The sequence below is a fragment of the Mirounga angustirostris genome, unplaced genomic scaffold (genome assembly GCF_029215605.1).
Source record: "Mirounga angustirostris isolate CCGP_5_RB_7025 unplaced genomic scaffold, mMirAng1.0.hap1 SCAF_16, whole genome shotgun sequence".
Taxonomy (NCBI): Eukaryota; Metazoa; Chordata; class Mammalia; order Carnivora; family Phocidae; genus Mirounga; species Mirounga angustirostris.
Window position 1 is genome coordinate 43,107,305 of NW_026991724.1, and position 21,100 is coordinate 43,128,404.

A 21,100-nucleotide genomic window follows, 5' to 3' on the forward strand; every position below is an offset into this window, starting at 1 on the left:
CAAAGATTATCTTAGCCTATCTGGTCCAACCTTCAGGAGCTGTAGGTGAGAGAGACCCCCCACCCCCACCCCCAGCCCTCACAGCTGTTCATTGCAGGGAGAAGGATAAAATGGGAGCCCACCCCACTGGAGTGGGCTCAGGTTCCCAAACCAATATTTCTTGTTGCAACAATCAAAGGATGTAAATGCCCTGGAAAACCTCCCTTCTGAGACCTGAAAATTTTATCTGGAACCCATAGGGGTGGATGTGTTTTCCACGCCTGAGGGCCCCTGCCTACAAGAGTTCCATTGTTGGCTGTTGGAAAACACACAGCCCTGCCCCTTTCACCCCACCCCCTTCCAGGAAGGGAACCAGCTTTCAGAATTAGTCACAGGCCGCCAGCCTCCCACACAACAACCCCATTGAAGCCAAAGGGCAACGTGGCAGGGTGAGTGCTGTTCTTAGCCTAATTTACAGATGGGAAAACTGAGGCCCAGGGAGGGAGACTGGCTTGCCTGGAGTCACATAGTGAGAAAGGGGTGGAGCTAGGATGTGAACTTAGGCTCTCTGGCTCCAAGTTCCTTCCCTTTCCACCTGTGGGCCTACTTTGTGCCTCCAAAGTGTGATCTACTTAGGGAGAGTAAGGTACTTGATTCGTCTGTTATGAAGCCTGGGATATAGTCACTCTCAAGAACGGTTTTCATTCAGTCACTCAACAAATATTTCTTGGGCACCTACTATGTGCCGGACTCTTGTGCTTGGCGCTGGGGACACAGAAGGGATGAAAGAGCTAAGTTCCCTCCCTCCCAGAGATGACATTCCAGAGGCGAAAGAGATAATAAATATAACCAGTAAGTGCGTAATCATACACTATGTCAGGAGGTGGTAGGTGCTAACGCTACGGGGGAAAAAAAAGAGAGAGAAAGAGAGAGAGAAGCGGGTGGGGCGGGGTTTCCAGGTGGGAGATGTAGTTTTGAATCCAATGGCCAAGAAAAGCCTCATCAAGAAGGTGATGTTTGAGCAAAGCCCTGAAGAAAGGAGACGAGGGAGGGACCCATGTGCGCACCTGTGAGGAGAGCGTCTTCGCTAGAGGGAACGCCAAGTGCCAGTGTCTGGAGGCTGGAAAGGCGCCTGCTGTGCTGGAGGACCAGCAGGGAGGCCGACGTGGCTGGAGCGAGTGAGCAAGTGGGTGAGCGGTTGAGGGGGAGGCGATGATGACGTCAGAGAGGTGACAGGGGACCAGCCAGAGGAGTGACTTACAGCTCGTGGGTCATGGTGAGGACTTCGCTTCTGCCAGGAGAGAGGTGCAGCCAGGGGAGGGCTCTGAGCCAGCAGGGCCCTGCCCTGACTCAGGGGTTCAGGGTCTCCCTCCAGCTGCAGGTGGGCAGGGAACAGACCCAGGGCAGACAAGGGAGCAGGGATCCTGGGAAGCAGATGCTGTGGGGTTCAGGACGGGGAAGATAGAGAACTAGCTGGGGGGCGGGCAGTGGGGGAGAAGTCGTTGGTTCTGGAAATATTTTTTGTGGTCTAATTCTCTTTTCTAACCTGCTGTCTGTTCATGGGACCCTCAAATTTACATGGGATCCTGTTGTCCTTTTGTCACTACCCCCCCCCACACACACACACATACACGGGTGTGGAGACAGATGACCTGGCTTGGCAACCCAACCTTGACCCTTCATTACCTGTGCGCCTTGACACTAAGTGACAGCCCCTCTGTGCCATACTTGCCCCCACCGGGTGAGTCATGCCTGCCCAGTGCAGCCCAGTAGAGGATCATTCGTTGAAAATAGAGTGAGTCAGTCAGCGATAGTTGGTAAATGACTCAGGGATGCGCATGGGTGTGGAGTTGGTTCTGCCCAGCGTAGCTCCGCCTTCTTAGACACCGAGGTGCAGGGGGGAAGAGAATGGGAATGCCGGGACGTCAGGGGCCCCTCTGCCAGCAAGCTGCTGGGTCAGGGCCTCCCCGGAGCCACCGACGCCAGCCAAGCTCTTAGAACTGCAGACTCATCTCCCTGCCTCTATAGCCAGGCAGGAACCTGCCAGCCCCAGCGCCAACCCCAGAGCCCCACGGCCCCCCGGCGGACGGGGCTGGGCAGCCAGGAGCGGGTGAGGCGCCCCCAGCAGGGGAGGGTCAGAGCTGGGCACCCAGGGGTCAGGGGCGACGCAACCCATCCAAGCGAAGGAAGAGGAAGACACTGTGGGAGGGCGATAAAAGAACACAAGCTTTTATCCATGAAGAACGAAATATATACAATATTTCATATATACCACATGCCATATACATAAATACATAATTTTCTAAGTCCAATTAAATTCTGTTTACTTAACAATTTATCCAATTCTGCATTTACCTTGTCCTCCATTCTTTTGCCATTGTTTTTTTATCTTGCAGGGAATTATTTTGTGTTAAGTTTAATTTGAAATGTTTGATTCCTTTTCCGCAACTTTTCGTTTGAATTTTTGTCACGACAGGAAAGTTACGTAAAGAATACAATGAACCCAAATACCCTTCATGGAGATCCTCCAATTCTTACTATTTTGTCTCATCTGCTTTCGCTCCATCTATCTGTACCCTAGGTATTATTTTTTTCTGAGTGTCTTGCCTCGCAGGCATCTCCTGCCCATCCTTGTGCAGGCGGGCACCGTGAAAGACTCGGTCTTCTCCACTGGTAGTTGCCCATCAAAGCCGTTTTGGGAGGGAGTCACAAAACATGACCAAGTCTTTCCTTAATTGTGCCTTTCCCCTCACCGTGGGCAGACTCGGTATGACGGTCCTGGGGTCTTTCCTGCATAAACCATGCCCGATCCATCTTGGGCTGCGTCTGTCCAGGGTCTGCGCTGTGATGGAGGGCCCAAAGGCGGAAGCAGGTGTGACACAGGACGTGTCCCTGTCCCATATTCCCTCCCATGAAGCCTCAAACCAGGGGGAGATGGCCCTGCCCCTCCAGCCACTGCTGCCAAGTGGAAACATGGGCCCAGTTAGGCTGTGTCTTCCTCATAAACTAGAAATGCAGCTTAGTATGTTGGAAATACCCCGATGCTTAAATGTTGGTGACTATTAATTTTTGCAACACTTTGTGAACCAAAGGACACATGTACAATAGTTGGGTTTTGGCCCTCCTGAATATCAGAAGCAAATGGCAAAACCAAAATTGATAAATCTGAGTCAGTGACGACCTAACACCCTATGGCTTTGATTTCGTACTTCAGTTCGGCATTCCTGAAAACATTGTGATGTTCAGAAGCTATCTGTGGGTTTGGTTTTTCTCATCTTGCGAGAATTCCTAAGAATCCTGAGAAATCACAGCTAATCACAGCGTCAGCCGATTCTTTAGGGCCAAATGATGTCAAAAGCAAAATGAAGGGGAAATATTATTATCTATATAATATAATAACATGTATAACATATATTCACATACAAAAGATTATATATACATACATTTATATATAGGGAGAAAGAGAGAAGGAGAGAGACTTCAGATATGATTGAAGTCAAATAGGCCTAAAAGACACCCCAAAAGAATAGAATGCAAACAGCTGCCCCCACGACTCCTGAAAACCTTCCCCAAGTGTCAGTATGCACAACTTGGCCCGTCCTCATGGGGGTCTCAAATCCTGCTTCTCCAGGCCAGAAGCCCCATCCCCAGGCCAACACACACATGGATGACACATTCTGGTCCAGCCGCAGGGGGAGGTTATGGTTGGCCTGGGTTGGGTCAAAGCCCCATTAATATCTGTATATCTAAATGCAAGGCCACCGTAATTAAAGATTCAGGAAATGAAATTGGCAGAAGTTGGTCCCCCAGGCTGAAACCAGCCCTTTAGATGTATTTTGTTGGACTTGCGTAATTTTTTAAAACTGCATATTTAAAAAAAAAATCTAGCCAACTTTTTTTAAAGTAATCTCTACACCCAACGTGGGGCTCAAACCCTCGACCCTGAGATTAAGAGTCGCATGCCCCACCGACTGAGCCAGCCAGGAGTCCCTGAACCAACCAACTATTGGCAATTCCGTACAAAGATTCAGGTTTCTGACATCGACTGAAAATGTAGCAGCAATTGGCTGGGATTGTGTAGAGACTATCCTTTAATTACGTTTTTTTCAAAGTTGGACATTTTCAGAATATAAAATTCAAAAGGTACAAGAGGGAGTCTCCCTCCACCCCACCCCTCATTCCTCCACCCCAGAAGCAGAGTATCCAAAGATACTTCATTCAGGAACATTCTTTTCCACCTCACATCTATACATCTTGCTTTGTCCCCGTACCAAGATGTCTGGGAGATCCTTGTGTCTCTGTCCACATGAGCTTGCTACAGTCGTTTTGGTGGTTGCCCTTTTTTTTTTTTTTAAGATTTTATTTATTTATTTGAGAGAGAGAGTGAGAGACAGAGAGCACGAGAGGGAGGAGGGTGAGAGGGAGAAGCAGACTCCCTGCCGAGCAGGGAGCCCGATGTGGGACTCGATCCCTAGACTCCAGGATCACGACCTGAGCTGCAGGCAGTCGCTTAACCAACTGAGCCACCCAGGCGCCCCTGGTGGTTGCCTTTTAAACAGAACAATAGTTCTCCCGTTTGCCCAGTTGCCAGTGCACCTTAGGGTCTCATGCCTGTCCTGCTTCACTCGTTCACAATTCTTGCCTGGCCCCTTTGGCATCTGAATTTGCAACCTCTGGCACAGGCGAAGGACAGCCTAGCCACAGAGCACTCGCCCCTTCTCGCTCTCTGAAGCCTGCAGTTCCCGAGCTTCCCAGCAGAGGGAGAAACCACTCAACTGCCAAGAGCACCAAAGGGGTCTTCCCAGGGACATTGTAATCTTGAAATGTCTGGGCAAGGGATGCATGCTATCTTCCCAGAGACAAAGACCCCCCTTAGCTGGACTGGGATCCTCCCCTCCAAGCCTCCCTTAACTCTTGTTTGTCTCCCCCTAAACCTCCCACTTTGATTGAGCCCCACCCTGAGTGCCCCCTTCGCTCCTTGTAGGGACTGGCCCCTTCCTAAGGGAGCAGGGTGGGGTGGGGAGGCTTTGTCCTGGTTTAGGGCCTGGGATTGAAAAACTGCCTGAGGGAGCTACATAAAGAAAGATGTATTTGGGCGTGCCTTCCTTGCTTCCCCATCCTTTCCTGCTAGGAAGTGGGGAGTCCTTTCTCCCTGTCCCCAGCAGACAACTCCCAGCAGTCTTGACCTCAGAAACCCCCTTTCCCCATCCTGCACTCCACACTCTCCCTGGCCTGCAGCCCTCTGCCCCACCCCCGAGATGGTGTTGGGGGTCGCCTGGAGTCCAGCTGGTGGCCAGTGCAGAGCCACCCCTTTCCTGGCCCTGCCCCTCCCCATGACCCCAATCCTCCGCCAGCCACTCAAAGGCGCCTTGTTCTCCATCCAGCCCCCAGACAAAAGTCCCTCTGTCTAAAAAAGCAGAATTGGGGGGAGGGGGCACCCCAACAAGGACCATGTGGGGGCCTACACAGACCCCAGCCAGAAGGAATGCCATGAGGAGGAGGGGCAGAAGGGGGGAGGGAGGGGAAGGGAGCCTCGCACAGTGCAATGACCTTATCCGGAGTGGGAGGCATCCTCCACCCCAACGCCCACTGCATAGACCCGGGCATCTGGCTCCCAGCACTCTTGGGAAGAGCCTGAGCTAGGAAGGTCCGCTTGATGCTCAGAAACCAGTTGCCAATCTCTCCAGGGCATGATGGGCACGTAGGATAGAGGTCATGGTCTAAAGCCCAACAGCCCTCACTCCTCCACTCCTACCCCTTGTGCACCCCCACTCCCACCTCATGACCTTGGTCATATCAGCCTCTTCTGCTGACCCTCAAACTGTCAAGAAGCAACGAGTGGTCCGGAAAGGGACCTTAGATGTCCCACAATTGCCACCAAGCCCTCCTTCAAGCGGAACGCACAAACTAAGTGAAAGAAACTAGATTATTACACCAATGCATCACTTTTCCCCACCATTCTGCCAGGCAGAAGCTTGGCTGTTAAAGACCCCAAACTTCTTCCGTCTGGGTCCTTTTCACAGGGGCAAGAGATTGAAGAACCCCCCTCCCCTGATGTGAGGAGCAGAATTCCAGCCCATCCCATGCTCCCTCTGGCTACCTGAGGCTGCTGTGGCCTTGGGGACCTCAGGGAGCTCCCTGCCATTAGTGGCTGGGAAGAAGGGGTGGTACCTGTCTCTTTAAGAGCAGGAATGGGGCGAGAGAGCCCCTGAGCTTTAGGGAGTCCGACTTGTTCTCTACCTGCCCAGGTTTGCCTAGGGCGTGGCAGCTGCAGATAAAGGCAGGACTCCGGCTTAGCAGCCGCGTTCTCCCCCTTCTCTCCTGGAACTTTCCAAGCAGCCTGGGGAGCCACACAGGTGAGCCACAGGGGCCCCCTACCCCCAACATCCTCTTGGCTCTGCCCCCAAACTATCTCTGCCCCTCTCTCCACTGATGTCTGTTAAAGACACTAGAACTTCCTCCCTTTAAGGGTCTTTTCTGGGGGGGCAGGGGGGCAGGAGATTAGAGAAAGCACCTTCCATTAATGTGATTGTCCCCCCATCATTCTCCCTTCAGGGGGCTGGGTGAGCTAGCTGGGATGAGCCCACAGGTGGGATTGGGGTGACTGGGTAGATCTGGGGTGTCTGAGTGCAACAGAAACATCTGGATTGGGGGCATCTGGGTGGATAGGGTTGGAGAGGGGTGCCTGGGTGGATGGGGGTATCTAGGTGGATCAAGGCTGGATTGAGGGTATCAGAGTGGATGGTGGGTGACTGGGTGGACTTGGGGTGTCTAGGGATTGAGGATGTATGGGTCCTGGAGACCTCTTGGAAAAGGGGATGGTGGCTTCCTGGGGAGGCTGTAAAACGGGGGGGTTGGGTAGGGAATTTCAGAGACATGGGGGAGTCATTCTGCACAGGCTTGAGGGGTCTGGCTGTCATCACAGAGGAACAGAGGGGATAGCAGGGGGCGGGTGGTGGGAACGGCCCTCACACAGGTGTTGGGACCGGCAGGGCAGGGAAGGAGCCCAGAGGGGTGGGCAGAGCCTCCATCTGCAGGCTGTCTTCCTCTCCAAGCCTTCACACCAACGACAGTCAGTCCCCCAGAGCAGCTCAGGAGCCCCTTCCCACAACAGCCTGGGCGGGGAAGGTTGAGGGCAGATGCCCAGATGTGACAACATACAGCATTAGGCTGAGTTAGCAGGGGCTCTGGGGCTGTGATAGCAACGTGGGGTAACCACAGCTTCATCAAGCTGCGGAGATTGCATGAGCGAATAAGTGCGAAGAGCTGCGACCAGTGCCTGGCAAGAGGTAAACGCTCATTGGGCACTAGCTCTTATAACTGGGGTATCATTTTGGGGTAACAAAGCCTCACGAGGCAGCTTTAGACAGTAAGTGGTCCTTCTCCAGACCTGCGCCTGGAACCACCAGGCTCTGCTGCCCACACACCCACTCTAGCTCTTCTCCCCAAATCTGTGGGGTCCTGAATGCCTTAGTAATGCTCCCCAAAGCTCCAGGCCCCCTTCCTGCAAGAAATGGATGCATTTGAGTCCACCATATGGGATTAACAACTGAGAGGTTGCCCAGGACCTGAACGGGCACAGGGAGAGGGAGGAATCTGTGGGAACATGCAAGAAAGAGAAAGGAACACGGGGTGGGGGTGCCATGGAGGGTGCGGAGAGAGACGGGGTCACCGTCTTCCGCGGTGGAGAGCAGTGGGATGACAGAGCAGGGAATGTCGAATGGCTTAGTGAGGGCATGTGCTGTGCCATGGGCTAAATGAGGGCTAGAACGGATCGCCTCTGGGGGTGCCCGGGGCGGGGCCGACATGGGCAAAGACACAGCAAGGGCACTGGCCAGTGCCCAGCACAGGGTGGCGCGGAGGACGTCCTAGCTCCTGCTGTCAACCTCTTGACAGTGTCTGCTAGTGACAGTGGGGCCGGGGCTGGGGGACGGCCGGGGACACACAGAGACGGGGGCTTATCTCAGGCACTTGGGATGGGGGGAGGGTGGGCTGATGCCAGACCAGGAAGGAGATGGAGGGGTTCTTCTTGCTGGACAGGCCTATCTGGGGAAAGAGGAAATAATGGCTTCCAGGAGCTTGGCAGGAGCAGGGGCAGATTCGGGGGCAAGGGCTGGGGCAGGGGTAGGGGCTGGGGTAGAGTCAGGGGCAGGGGTTGGGGCAGGGGCTGGGGCAGGGGCAGAGGCAGGACAGAAACGAGGGGTTGCGGGGGGCAGAAGTCGGGGCTAGGGCTACAGCCCGGTGACTCCTCCCTGCTCTGGCCCCCACCCCTGCCCCAGCCTCTAGTTCTCTCCTCCCCACACCCTGCTCTGAGCAGCCTGAGGAGCCAGCCCGAGGTCTGCAGAGTCTGGGCAGGGCGGGCAGGCTCTGAGCTGTCTCCGAGAGACACACCCGGGAACCAGGCCTCCTGACACCTGGCTCCCTCCATCCCGTTTCCCAAAACACCCCGAGGCCCTGAGAGTCCTGAGCGACAAAGAGCCACTGCAGAGCCAGGCTGCTTTAAATCCTGCTCTCTCGCGAGGTGACCCTATGCACCCATTTTCAGCTTTCAGAGCCTCAGTTTCCCCATCTGTAAGATGGGGCTAACAGCAGGCAGCGCCTCCCTCATTTGGTCACCAGGGCCATTCACGTAAAGCCCCAAGTCTGTGTCGAGTGAGTAATTCGTGCGACTCCTCTCCAAGTCTGCGTTGTCACCCACCCCCTGCACTTGGCGGCTCCTTCTCATCTCCCAGCCAGGCCTCTCTGCCCTGGGGCGAGCTGTGTATCCTGGGCGGGAGCAGAGTAGGAGAGGATGGGGACCCAGAGGCACCGGTCTGGCACCGCCCGGCCTACTAAAGCTGGACCCTCCCCACCCACCCTTACCCCTCCAGGCCAGCTGGCTGACATGCAAGAGGTGACACTGAGCCTGTTCATCCTCCTGGCAGGTGAGTGCCTGTGTCCCGGACTGCCTTTTCCCCAGACCCCTCCACTGAGGGGTGGCCAAGCCCTGCATGTATGTGTCTCTCTCTCTCTCTCTCTCTCTCTCTCGTGCTTTCCGCCTCCCCTGTGCGGCGGTGACTAGCTGGACGGCATCTCCTTGAGGGTCACAAGTGTCGCCCTGGGGCTTTCAAGGTGCACACACAAAGACAGGACCCCTTACAGCAGCGTCTCACACAGCTAGTCACCCCCTTGAGGTGTCCTTGATGAGAGGGCTCAGCCCCGGGTGCTGTGTCTTCATCACCTCCCTAGCACTTTATTACGAGAGGTAACTGGGAGCTTCGCGGATGCAGCAGTTATGCAAATCCTTTGTGCCTCAGTTTCCCCAGCTGTAAAAATACGGACAATACTAATAAGTACTTAGTCACTGCGAGGATTGTGCGAGTCACTGCACAAGTTAGTATTTGAAAAGCAGTTAGAAGAGGGCCCAGTACAGAGTAAGCACTATGTGCTTGTGCTTTAATTAAAACTTATTAATCGCCCTTTAACAAACAAAGAACAGAGCTTAGGCCCAGACCTCAGGTAGCCCACTGCTTCTGGCCAGAAGGTAATCCTAGTCCTTTGCTTTTATTGTATTTTTTTTTTTTATCCCTTACATCAGGCAAAACTGGCATTCCATTCAGGGTAGTGAGAGAGAGCTGCATTTTTAAAGAAAGTGTGTTAAGTTTGTAATTAGTAATTTGCTCTGAAAGGAAGCGGTGAGCAAACACCAGAACAGGTGGGGTGTGGACGAGGCTCTGAGAATGATTGAGAGCTGGTACCGTCTGTCGTCTTGACAAGAATGTTGTTCGGTTTCTGCAGGAGGGAGGATGCCACGTGTCTGGAAACATGAGGCCAAAGAGTGGTTCCCAGCCAACCAGATTAAAACCTATTTCGGGAGGCAAAATGTGGGTGGGCCCGTGGGGCTCACAGGTGTGGGGCGGTGGAGGAAGTCCACACCTCCAGGTTTGGGGCCGGACCCCGGTGCCCTCAGGAGGCGGGGACCAGTCCATCGGGGGCCCCTGAGGCTCTGTGGCCCTGCCGGCCGGCTTTGCTGAGGCCAGCACGCCATCCCCCTCTTCCCGCTTCTCCCAGCAGGCCTGCCTGCCTTGGACGCCAATGACCCAGAAGGTGAGTCCGACTCCTCCACCACGCTCACCCCCAAAGTCTCCCCCGCACCCTTGCCTCCTGGCTGTTGTCCTGGATTCACATGCTTTTTTCCTTTCTTTGCAGATAAAAACAGTCCTTTCTACTACGGTGAGAGCTTGTGTCCCTCTCTTGGCCCCCCACTCGCACCCCCTCCTGCCACTCTGTGTCAGGGGTCCCACACGGCCTGGGTGGGGGTCTGATGTGGGCGAAACAGGGGCGAGGATAGGAAGGGGCAAGGATGGGGAGACACTGAATAGTCATCACAGCGGAATAAAGGAACGAGCCACGCCAATCTGGCCCCTGGGAAGGTTCTCTTCCGGCAGGATAGGTGCGCAAGGAAGCCAGGACAGTTCCCAAGAAGCCGTTGTTATGGTTCAAATTAACTGCTGGGAGGAGGCTCGCTTTGCAAAAACTGCCTGGAGGAAGGGAGCTCTTGGGTGGCCTTCCTGCTGGTGCTCAGACACAGCAAACACGCTCCAAACCCCCAGACCTTTGTACCTTCCGATCCCCCTGCCACGGCCCCCCTGCACCCACTCGGGGCTCTGCTCAGAGAGGCCTTCTCTGACCAGTCTCCCTAAAAGAGCTGCCCTCTGACTTTTTGTTCCCTGGCTCTGCTTATTTGTCTTCAGAATGCTTATCTCCACCTGACCTTCCATCAAATCTCTTATCGCTTGTTTGTGTGTAAAGGAGAAAGCACAGGAGGGCTGGGGGGCTGTCTGTTCTCTCCGCTCTGTATCCCCAGCTCCCTGCCCGTCTTAAGGTGCCCGATACCTACCTGTCAAATAGATGGAGGTTTGGACAGGGAGGACACAGGCAGGCACTGATGGCCTCATCTGGGTTTCTCCTAGACTGGCGCAGACTCCGGATCGGTGGGCTCATCTGCGCCGCGGTTCTGTGCACCATCGGCATCATCGTCCTCATGAGTGAGTGGGGACACTGGTGGCTGAGCTGGTAGGGCAGGGCTGTGGGTCCCCTTCCCCAACCATCCCCTTTCCCCTGACAGGTGGGAAATGCAAATGCAAGTTCAGCCAGAAGCCCAGGTAAGATGGGTTCCCTGTGTGCCCGCTTCATACTGAACACACACCTTTCACCAGTGAGAGAGCTAAATCTCGCAGATAGAGGCCTCCCGGTTCTGCCCCGGAGAATTCCTGCCACTGAGATTTCCCAGGTTTATTCTTCAGAGCTGATAATCTTCAGAGGGTCCCAAATCCTGAAAAGCTTTGGTCCCATTCCAGGAAAAATAGCCAGGAAGCTATGTCAGGGCAAGCTGAGAATCTTCTAGCCTTGAGGGAGAGGACAAGGGGGATGGATACACATCTCACCACTTTTCTTTCCCTAGCCACCATCCAGGGGACGCCCCACCTCTCATCACTCCAGGTAAGCCAGGAACAGAATGGGGATGCAGGGAACATGGGATGTGAGGGGTGGGCACGTGCGAGTGTGCGTGCCTGTGTGTGCACGCGCCTTGGGGAGAAAACTTCATCTGCTCCCACAAGCTGATCCATCATCTCTCCCAGGCTCTGCCCAGAACTGTTGAGGATGGATCAGCCGAAAGGACACAGAGGTCCCTTCTCTTCCTCCAATTCCTGGCTCTGCACAGGAATCCGGATTCCAGGATGGAATTCTCCCTCCTCCCCTCAGAGCACCTTGCCAGGGCCTCACTTTACCTCTCACCAGAGGGGTCTTTTTGTTCAATTTTTTTTTTCCTAAACATGGATCTTGCCTCCTTATTCTTCTTCTAAAAATTGATTAGCCCAAGTAGCCTCAAGACTCCCTATGTGTACATCGGGGTGGGCTTTTGAGGACTAGGAGAAGGTGGATACACACTGGCAGCTGATACAGAAGCCGGCAGTTGAATCTCTTTGTTGGGAAAAGCCCAAGGCCTGCTGGGTGGCCTGAGGTCCGCCCTCTGCCTCCAAGGCTAGGGAACCCACAAGTGCAATTTAAAATTTTCTAGTAGCCAAATGGTGGACACTTTGGGGAGTGAAAGAGAGCTCTAACGAGATGGAATGCTGGGACATTCGAGGGGACACTGAGACCATCCCAGGAAAGCAAGGACATGGATCTTCCTACCATGATATGAGTAGTCAGATAGATTATGATTTTAATAGTAAGACCCCATGACTCTCCCACTTACCCGAGACCCCACTTTATTATAGAAAACCCTTCCTAATACCCAACTGTCCTTGTGAGACCTTCAAATAATTCCGCACGACACTCCTAATAATATAGAGTGGCCACATGGTGTGAGAATCTCCAAGGAGCCTCAAACTCCATTGAGACTCCCCAATACCCTGTAAGAGCTCCAAAATGCCAAGGGCCACCCCGTAAAATGCCTAAAACCCTTTAAAACACCCAAAACGATCTCCTACAATGCTCCGAGACATGACCCCAAGAAGAGGCCCACAATAAACCAGCGACTTGTCCCCTAATAATGCCTTTATATCCCTCGAACATCCCATGAGCCCCCCCAATCCATGAGCCCACACTCATGGGTCAAGCGAAAGCGCACCAGGGCAGCCAAAATGCACCTCCCCATAATACTGCTCCTGGGACACCACTCCTCCCCCCATGTCACTCATGAAACACCCTCTCCCAAAGATCCCACAACAGCGAGCGGGGCAGGTGCACAGCGCGTTTATTGAGCTCATACACTTTCTGTCCTCTCCCCTGTCCCTCATTGGAGACGCGTAGCCAGGGCTCCCCGCAACAGCTCCCGCTTGCCCACCTGTTTCCCGCGCACGCGCAAGAGGGCCAACACGCTGGGCTTCCGCCTCGGCAGCAAGCATGCGCACAAGCAGCAGAGGAAGTTAGCAAGCCCGGCAGTGAGGCCGGCCCAGCGACTGGTGACGTCACGGGGGCGGGCGCTAAAAGCGATTGGCCGGATGGAGTTTAGAGGGAAGGGGTAGCTATCTCTCCCTCAGTACTTTCACAGGGAGCAGGACGGGTGGGAGTGGGTTGAGGGGGGCACTTCCAGACCTCACGGAGTTCTGCACATTACCCCCATCATGACTTCTGTATCCCGGCTCCTTGCAAGTGCCCCAGCCCGAGCCCCCAAGTCATCCTTAGTCGGGGCATGTGCCCAGAGCCGAGATGTTCCTTACGACTTGAAGGACAGCTCTTGCCTTGAGCTTGGCCTGTGGTCAGTACCTCACAGGGACCATCAGCCCGAGGAGGGCCAGGAGCCCAGTCAAGTGGGTGTCCAGTGGCCTGGGCCTCCCCGGGCCACTGCCCCCTTCCCTCCAAGCCATAGCCAAGGTCCCAGGGGGTCTCAGGCACTGAGGTCTAACTCGTGATGCTGGTAGATCTGTGTGGGGCCCTTGAAGCAAGCAGCGAAGAGGAAGCGTCTGCCGGCCAAGGTGATGGGGGCAAAGGCACGAGGGGCCACCAGGGCTGGGGGTCCCAGCTCCTGCAGAGGCTCCAGGAGCCCCTTGTCAGGCTCAAGGCGGAAGACCTGGCTGAAGGCGAAGTCACTGCCCAGGATGGCCAGCTGGTCCCTGGCGATGAGCAGGGGCTGAAAGACGTGGGCACCACGTGAGGGAAGCTGCTGCAGGAGGCGGAACATGGAGCCATCCCAGCGCATGACCTGTGAAGTGTGGCGACTAGTTAGGGCCTGGGGTCCAGGAGGGCCAGGCCTGCCGGTAGTCCTCTGGGCTTCAGAGCACCTGGAACAGCTTGGAGACAGGCCTGTAGGTCCCCAAATGCCCGCAGCTTTCCTGCCTTCATACCTGTCACCACCCTGCTGCCCAGGCCCCAGACTTGGAAGTCATTCTTGGCCCTTCTCTCTCCCTCACACCCCACATGGAATCAGTTTTACCTACAGTGGTATCTGTTTGTCCCATCTCCTCTGGCCGCACTCTGCCCAGCCACAGTCACCTCCCTCCGGGACGGTAGGCTCTGCCCTGGGCTCCCCACTCCCATTCCTGCACCCACAGTCTGCTCCCCACACACATGTCCCGTGAACACCTGAGTCAGACCACTGCCTTCTAGGCTCAGAGCGCTCCGCTTGGCTGTTCCTCACCCCAGAATGAGAATGCTGTGGGGGTGGGCCATCAGCCTTGGGGGTCCAGAGTGTGGTGGCTGCAGCCAAATGTAAGTCGCAGAGTGTGTCAGAGTTACAGAGCCGGAGGGTGGGGCCCAGCGTCAGTGTTGGGGGGATAGGAAGTGGCTTATGGTCAGCCAGCCTGGAGGAGTCACAGTGGTCTTGGAGTCAGTGGAAGGGAGGCCAGAGTTCAAAGATCAGTACATTAGGTGGGGTCAGAGCTCGAAGGTCAGCCTGTGAGGTCAGGTCAGAGCGCAGAGGCCCGTGTGCAAAGGTGGGGTCAGCGCTGAAAGACCAGCCCACACGAGGGGCTGGTCTGCGGCAGGTCAGGTCTGGCTTGTGGCCTCCACCGCCTGCCCCACCTGACTGCGCCGGGCCTCACCATGGAGTCCCCGATGTAGCGCGTCAGGCACAGGAACACGTCCCCACCAGCCTGGAAATGGCGTGTGGCGTAGACGTCCTCGGCCTCGGGGATGTCCGTGCGCCTCTCGAAGCGGCCCCCGAGCCAGTGGAAGAGCACGGGCCGCTGGGAGGCGGAGGCCAGCAGCAGATGGGGCCGGCCGTCCAGCTCCAGGGCCTCGGCGTCCGTGTCCCGGTGCCAGGCGTGCAGGCTCTGGCGGGGGTAGAAGCCGGGCCCGTCCTGGCACAGCAGCGTGGTGCTGCCCGCCTTGGAGGCGTCGGCCACCACGAAGCAGGGCCGCCCGTCCAGCCACAGGAGCTCGGCGTCGTTGGGCCGCAGCAACCGCCGCGGGGCCAGGGCCTGCGTGGGCGCCAGGCGCAGGCCGGGGCTGGGCCGGGCCCACAGCTGCGAGCCCCCCCACAGGCGGGCGGCCAGCATGAAGAGGCGCGGGCCCAGCACCAGGGGCTTGCAGGACACCACCGAGGGCGCTGTGGGGCGGGGCGGGGGGGGGGGTCGGGGAGCCGGAGGGCAGGTTAGGCCGCGGGGCAGGTCAGGCCCACCAGGCAGGCTCTTGGGCAGGCAGGGGGCTGGAAAGTCGGGGCGGGGGGCGGGGGGCTCACCGGACAGCTCTTCCTCAGGCCGGAAGCGCTGCAGGCTGTAGTCCCAGGTGAGGATCAGGCAGCGGCCCGCGAAGGGCTGCGCCAGGACGATGTGGGGCTCCCCCTGGTAGGAGAAAGACTCCACGCCCAGCGCCGACTCCCCGACCGTCTGGAACCAGGACAGCTCTGGGGGGCGGCAGGAGAGAGTCAGGCAGGCACGGGGGACCCCGCGGGCCCTCATCACTGAGCCTCGGTTTGCACATCTCTGAAATGAGGACCATCCTGGTGTGCACCTCAGAGGGACACGGAGTGGAATCTTTTCATCGATAGATGAATTAAGTCACAACAACAGGGGAATGCTTTATTTTCTAAGCTGCATGACATCATCAAATCATTACTTAGACGCAACGTATTTCTTAATACATTTAACTTCACAAGATCCCTGTGAGGGACATTTCATTCTATCCATTCTACAGACGAGGAAGCTATCCCAGCCTTCCCATCTTCCATGAATGAGGACTGGGGCACAGAGCTGCCTACCATGTGATCCCAGCGCTCCCCCAACACCTCCCTCCTGAAGTTAGGTACGGCCTTGTCCAGGCTAAGTTCCCCGTGGTGAAAGAGCAAAGTGCTGAGGGTAATGCTCGCTTCGCTTGTTTGACAACAGCTCGTCCTAGACTTGGTCTCTTTCCCCTTCTCCCCATGGCCTGGCAGATGGACGTGCCACGACTCCGTTTCAACCATGAAAACCAGGACAACACCCAGGGGCTGCCCTACCTGCCTGGACTGCTCACCTCAGACCCTTCTGTCTTCTTTAAGTCATGGGATTCTGAACCTCTTGGTTATGGCCACTTAGCTTTTATGGAAATGATGCACCAAGGTTGCCCAGCTTGGTGGTGGAGCCGGGTGTAGACTCCAGGTTATAATACTTCACTCTATGTGCCAGGCCCTGTTTCCAGGCACCAGGGTTGAAGCAATGAACCGAGCCACCAAGGATGCCCACCCAAAGCTGGATCTTTGAAAAATGGCCATCATAACATCACCCCCTGCTTGAAACTCTCCATGGCTTCCCACAGCCCTCAGGGTAAAATCCACTCTGCTCTCTGTGGCTTTCAAAGTCCTACACAGTGAGGCCCCTGCTGACTTGGACCTCACCTGTGTCCTTCCTTTCACTCACACCCCCAAGACACTGCCTGCCTTTGACTTGCAAGCAGGACAGACTCTCTGCTGCCTCAGGACCCTTGCACATGCTGTCCCCTCTCTCCAGAGGGCTCTTCCCTCTGTACTTCACTGAGCTACATCTGGATGTAAAGCCACCTCTTCAGAGAAGCCTTCTCCAACGCCCCGTGGAAGGTAGGACCACCCTGCCACCTTAATCTCCCTCACTGCTCCCTGTGTTTATCACAGCGTGTAGCATACTTTTGTTTCTGCAACATTTTATTCAATGTCTATGTCCTCACCCGCCAGAGCTCTAAGGGCAGGGCCCATTGCTGTCTGGGTTGCCACAGTGTGCCCTCTGCCTCTCACAGGGCCGGACACAGAGTGGCCCTCAGTGACTGTGGGACAGCTGAATAAAGAGTGACCCTTATGTTAAATTCTCTGGTTCTATGAGTCCCACAAACCCGAAACATGACTTACACTTAGATGCTGGTAAGAACTGATTATTACATTAATAGCCTTACCCACTCCTTCAGGAAGCCCTCCCTGGCCCTCCCGTTGTGCCTGGCCCTCGCTCTGGCTCGGGGCGCCCGCAGCTTGGTGGGCTTCCCCCACCCCAGTCCTGACCACTCCGGGCTCTCACCCTCCACCTTTCCCTGTGCCTTTCCCTGGCAGGGCAAGGGCCAGGGCCGTCCTCATCACCACTGTGCCTCTTGCACTGCCCAGGACCCATAAAGGCACCAAAACGTATTTATGGAAAAGCAACGTGATCATAGCAAGTATTTTTAAAAGGTCATTTTTATATTAATAACAACCACCAGAGTGCACACTTTTGAGGGCCTCCCATCCAAGGCTCAGCACCACATGCGGGCGTGGATGCATCACTGAATTCTCGCTGCAATCCTACTGCACGGTTTATTACCTCCATTTTACAGATGAGGAAACTGAGGCTCAGGGAGCTGATGCTCATGCTCAGGGGCTCACACGCTGGGAAACAGCAGAGCAGGGAGCGAGGTGAGCCCTTCAGCCCTGGGAGCTATTCCCCTGCTCTCCCACCTTCTTCTGGGACCCCTGTGGCCCCTCCCACCCTGCCGGGAAAGCCCCCACCTATGGCTCTGCACTTGAACGTCTTGGGGTCGAGGTGGCGGAGCTGCCTGTGGGCCAGAGCAGTGGGGCCGGCGCAGGCCCCAGTCCCCACGCTGGCATTCACGGCGGGCATCCACTGCAGGAGCCAGAGGACACGGCAGTCACACTGGAACGGGTTCCCGCGGAGGTCCCTGGGGCAAGAGGCCGGGGAGGGGCTGCGACCTGGCTTCCACCCCCCTGGAGGCCATGTTCCCCGCCCCCTCCCCAGGCAAGGGTTCGGGATGGGGCCCTACGGAGGAACCATTGCCGCCATACTTCTCTGTGTCAGCCAAAAGTGGCCTTCCCCTGCCCCCTCAAACAGCCCCCAGCTCCCCTGACCCACCCAGCCCCCTTGAGCCTCACACGTGAGTTAGGGTCTCCAGGCCTCGGAACAGGAATCTGGGGAGGGTCTCGAGATTATTATTGGCCAGGCTCCTGGTGGAAGGAGAGAAGGAGGAGCGGCCGTCACCAGCAACCCGGATCCCCTGTGTCCCTGGGTGATGGGGTTTGGGGGTGGGGGGCTGTCAGGGCAGGCTGGTGAGGCGGAAGGGAGGGGTGAGGCCTTGGGGGAGGCACGCACAGGTGTGTGAGGGAGCGGAGTCCTCTGAGAGCGTTCTTAGAGATGCAGCCAATCTCATTGTCCTCAATGAAGCTGTGGAGGGAAGGGGGGTGAGGGGGAGGCCCTTGGTTCCCTGCTGTGGCCCCCCAGGGCGCTTGGGGAGACTCACCCCATTTAAGCCATAGGCCACTGGAATGTGCTGAAGCCTCCCCAGAAACCTGTCCTCCCCAGCGTTCCGGACGCTCATCCCAGGAGGCAAGAACCTAACCCCGTGTTCCCTGCCAGCCTCACAGTGAACTCCGCCGGCCCACCGACCCCAGCACTAGCTTCGACATCACCACCCATACCTCCGCCATCATCCATCATGACGCACCTCCGAGCCTCGATCACCATCCCCCACCCCGGTGCCAACAGCATGGCTGAGACTATGGTCAACCCCACGCTGTGCCCCCACCGCCACCCACTGCCGTCACCCACACCAACGCATCGTCGCCAAGCCTCACCCAGCACTACTGGGAGGCATCACCAACAACACAGCCTCCATGACAACCCCAACAGGACTGCCACCATCGTCACCAACGCTGCCACCGTCACCAAAAGCACGCGGAGCAGCATCGGCAATACCAACATTGCCAGGATGCCCGGCCACCGGCACGGCTGCTGCCACGACTCCCATTCACGCCCACACCTCCAGCATCACCACCAAACCCAGTGCCAGCCACCGTGCCCTCCCAGCAACGCCCGCAGCAACACCAACGCTGGAATCACCAACGCCCCACAACAGTGATGGCACCCAGCCCAGCCCCTCAGACCTCACCATCGGTATCGCCCCCAGCCCCAGCGCCATCGGGGCTGCCATTTTGACCCACGTCACCCCCGCGTCATCATCCTCAGTAATGCCACCGCTTCCCGGGCAGCCACAGCGACAGGGTCCCCATCGACACCATGGTCACCAACGCCGACGCAACCGCCCCCATCACCTCCATCACCACCTCAGAGTTGTCTCCCGTTCATACGAAACATTTTCTTGTCTCTGGCCTCTTTGTCCTCTCCCTGGGCTCCCCTAAGTCAGGGTTGGGTTATCCAGGCCCTTTGTGGATCTTAAGGCACAGAGAGGGGAGGTGAGCAGGCTGAGATCACGCAGCTGAGCAGGAGCCCTGACCCCACCCAAGACACCAGGCCTCTTGCCCCTCCAGGACGGACCTTTGTCCAGACACTCCCCCTACTCCCCAACGCACAATAAGCCCCTACTCCCTCTACTGTCGGAGCCACAGGTGGGTCCCTGCCTCCTCTCCCGAGCCCCCATCCCCACCGCCATCCCCTGGCCTCACTCACAGGTACCGCAGGTGGGACAGGCCCGCGAATGCATCGTCCTCAATCACAGAGAAGGAGTTGGATGTGAAGAGGCTGACAAGGGAGCAAGAAAGCCATTTTTCCAGAGTGGCTGCCCCCTCTCTGACATGTTAACGTTGCCCCCCCAACCCTCATGCACATGGTCTCACACACACAGGTACACGCGATGCTTTCGCAGACATGCGCAAACACCCATGTGAGCACGCACCCCCCACACACTGGTGGGAACACCCCCTCACTCCCTCGAGCTAGCTGTTGGCTCAACTGGGCCCCACTCACAGCAGGTGCAGTGTGGGCACCCTCAGGAAGCTGCCGGCCTTCAGCTGGGTGACTCCAGTCCTGACGAGTGAGCTGGGGACGTGGGCAGTGGTGGGTGAGGAGACAGTCACCCCAACGCTCCGGTCCCGCCCCAGAGCCGTCTCCTGTCTGGGGGACCCTGGCATGCCGCCCCAACCCCGGATGTCTTTCCTTTCCATCCTAGGGAAACAGCCACTTGGCAAGGATCCTGGCAACATGCAGCTTCCCCCTCGACCGCCCACGGCCGCCCTCCCCCCTCCCCACCGCCCCGGGGCCCCAAATGCTGCCCTGGGCTTTGGAGTCTCCCTTTGGCTCCTGTCCAAATCCCAGCAGCTCCAACATCCTTCGCTGAGGCATCCCAACATCCTTCGCTGCCCACCTCCCAAGATCCTGAAGGGTCCCTGCTTCCTCGGGGGCCCCGGCACCCTGCCCCCAGCCCCCAGCCCCCGGGGGCCCCAGGACTCCCATCCTCACCCTCAGGAGGGCCTGACACTCACAGTGACAGCAGGGTCGGGGAGAAGCTCTCGGGCAGGTCCGGAGAGCCCTCACACAGGGCACTATCCTTGGAGCAGGAGCAGCTCAGAGGACACTTTCCCTTTGGTGGTCTCCAGGCCACCCCCACGCCGGCTCCAGCCAGCAGCAGTAGAAGCACGCCTGCCCCTCCCATGCCCCTCACCCCCGCCGGGGCTCCGGCTTCTCTCTGCCCACCCAGCTCAGCGGGCTGGGGCCGCTACATCTGCCGCCCCAGGCGACCCTCCATCCCGCCAGCTGGCACGCTCTGTCCCGGCTTGTCTCTCCTTTCTCCGTCTCTCTTTCAGCCTCTCTCTCTTCCTGTATCCCTCTGGTGTCTAATTTTCTGTCTATTTCTCTTTCCTTTTCTGTCTCTCTCTCTTTTTGTGTTTCTGACTCAGTGAGTTAGTCAGCTTCCCACTCTCTGTCTTTATTTCCGTCTGTCTCTCTGTCTCTGTCTCTCAATCTCTGTTGGTGTGTGCGCGCGCGTCCCGCTGTCTGGTGTCTTTATTTCTCACCACCCTTTCCAGTTCCCTGCTCTTCCCCTCCTCCCACGCCCCTTCTCCTTAGAGGTTTGGGAAAGGGACTCCCTGGGCACTGGGTGCGCCCGGCAATGCAGCCTAAGAAGGAGGAGGGGGGTCAGAGGCCGTAGGAAGAGCAGCCCTAAGGAAGGGACTGGATGGCCCCATGGGAGGGGAGGGGCCACAAAGGGCTGGAGCTGCCCTGACCCCTCTCAGCCAGCCCCCTCCCCAGATTCCCCACTCCACCCCACTCGGAGTGTGAGGAGGATGTCTCCAGGGTGGGGACTGGATGGCTCGGCAGGCGGAGGGGGTGGGAGGAGAGACCACTGGGGGGCTGGAGCCATCCTGGCCACGCCCAGCCAGCCCCCTCCCCGGGCTCCCAAGAGGGTGTGATGTGCCGGGTCACCAAGGCTTAGAGGGGTCCAGCTGCTCCCTCTGGTGGCCACACTCAGC

At 57.1% G+C, this 21,100-nt stretch overlaps 2 protein-coding genes across 5 annotated transcripts; one reads left to right on the forward strand and one right to left on the reverse strand.

Moving 5' to 3' along the window:
- The first annotated feature begins 371 nt into the window (after window positions 1-371).
- On the forward strand, window positions 372-11,736 carry FXYD3 (FXYD domain containing ion transport regulator 3). Its single transcript, XM_064581574.1, is given in 8 exon segments — window positions 372-428; window positions 8,850-8,903; window positions 10,033-10,065; window positions 10,168-10,191; window positions 10,932-11,014; window positions 11,017-11,123; window positions 11,423-11,460; window positions 11,601-11,736. Coding segments are annotated over 7 exon segments (345 nt in total). The 5' UTR covers window positions 372-428; window positions 8,850-8,863; the 3' UTR covers window positions 11,621-11,736.
- A 95-nt stretch (window positions 11,737-11,831) lies between these two features.
- Window positions 11,832-20,906, reverse strand: LGI4 (leucine rich repeat LGI family member 4). Of its 4 annotated transcripts, none has more exons than XM_064581572.1 (9): window positions 20,114-20,902; window positions 19,599-19,796; window positions 19,302-19,373; window positions 17,988-18,059; window positions 17,771-17,842; window positions 17,390-17,559; window positions 15,146-15,310; window positions 14,508-15,013; window positions 11,832-13,669 (listed from the first exon to the last, which is right to left on the reverse strand). In XM_064581572.1, exons 1-9 carry the CDS (start codon window positions 20,281-20,283, stop codon window positions 13,355-13,357), a joined length of 1,740 nt encoding a protein of 579 aa, XP_064437642.1. In that variant the 5' UTR covers window positions 20,284-20,902; the 3' UTR covers window positions 11,832-13,354. The 4 variants fall into 4 exon arrangements, with proteins under 4 accessions (XP_064437642.1, XP_045747219.1, XP_064437643.1 ...); XM_045891263.3 differs by having other exon boundaries at window positions 19,599-19,670; window positions 20,114-20,894; XM_064581573.1 differs by lacking the exon at window positions 19,302-19,373 and having other exon boundaries at window positions 20,114-20,906.
- Window positions 20,907-21,100: the final 194 nt, after the last annotated feature.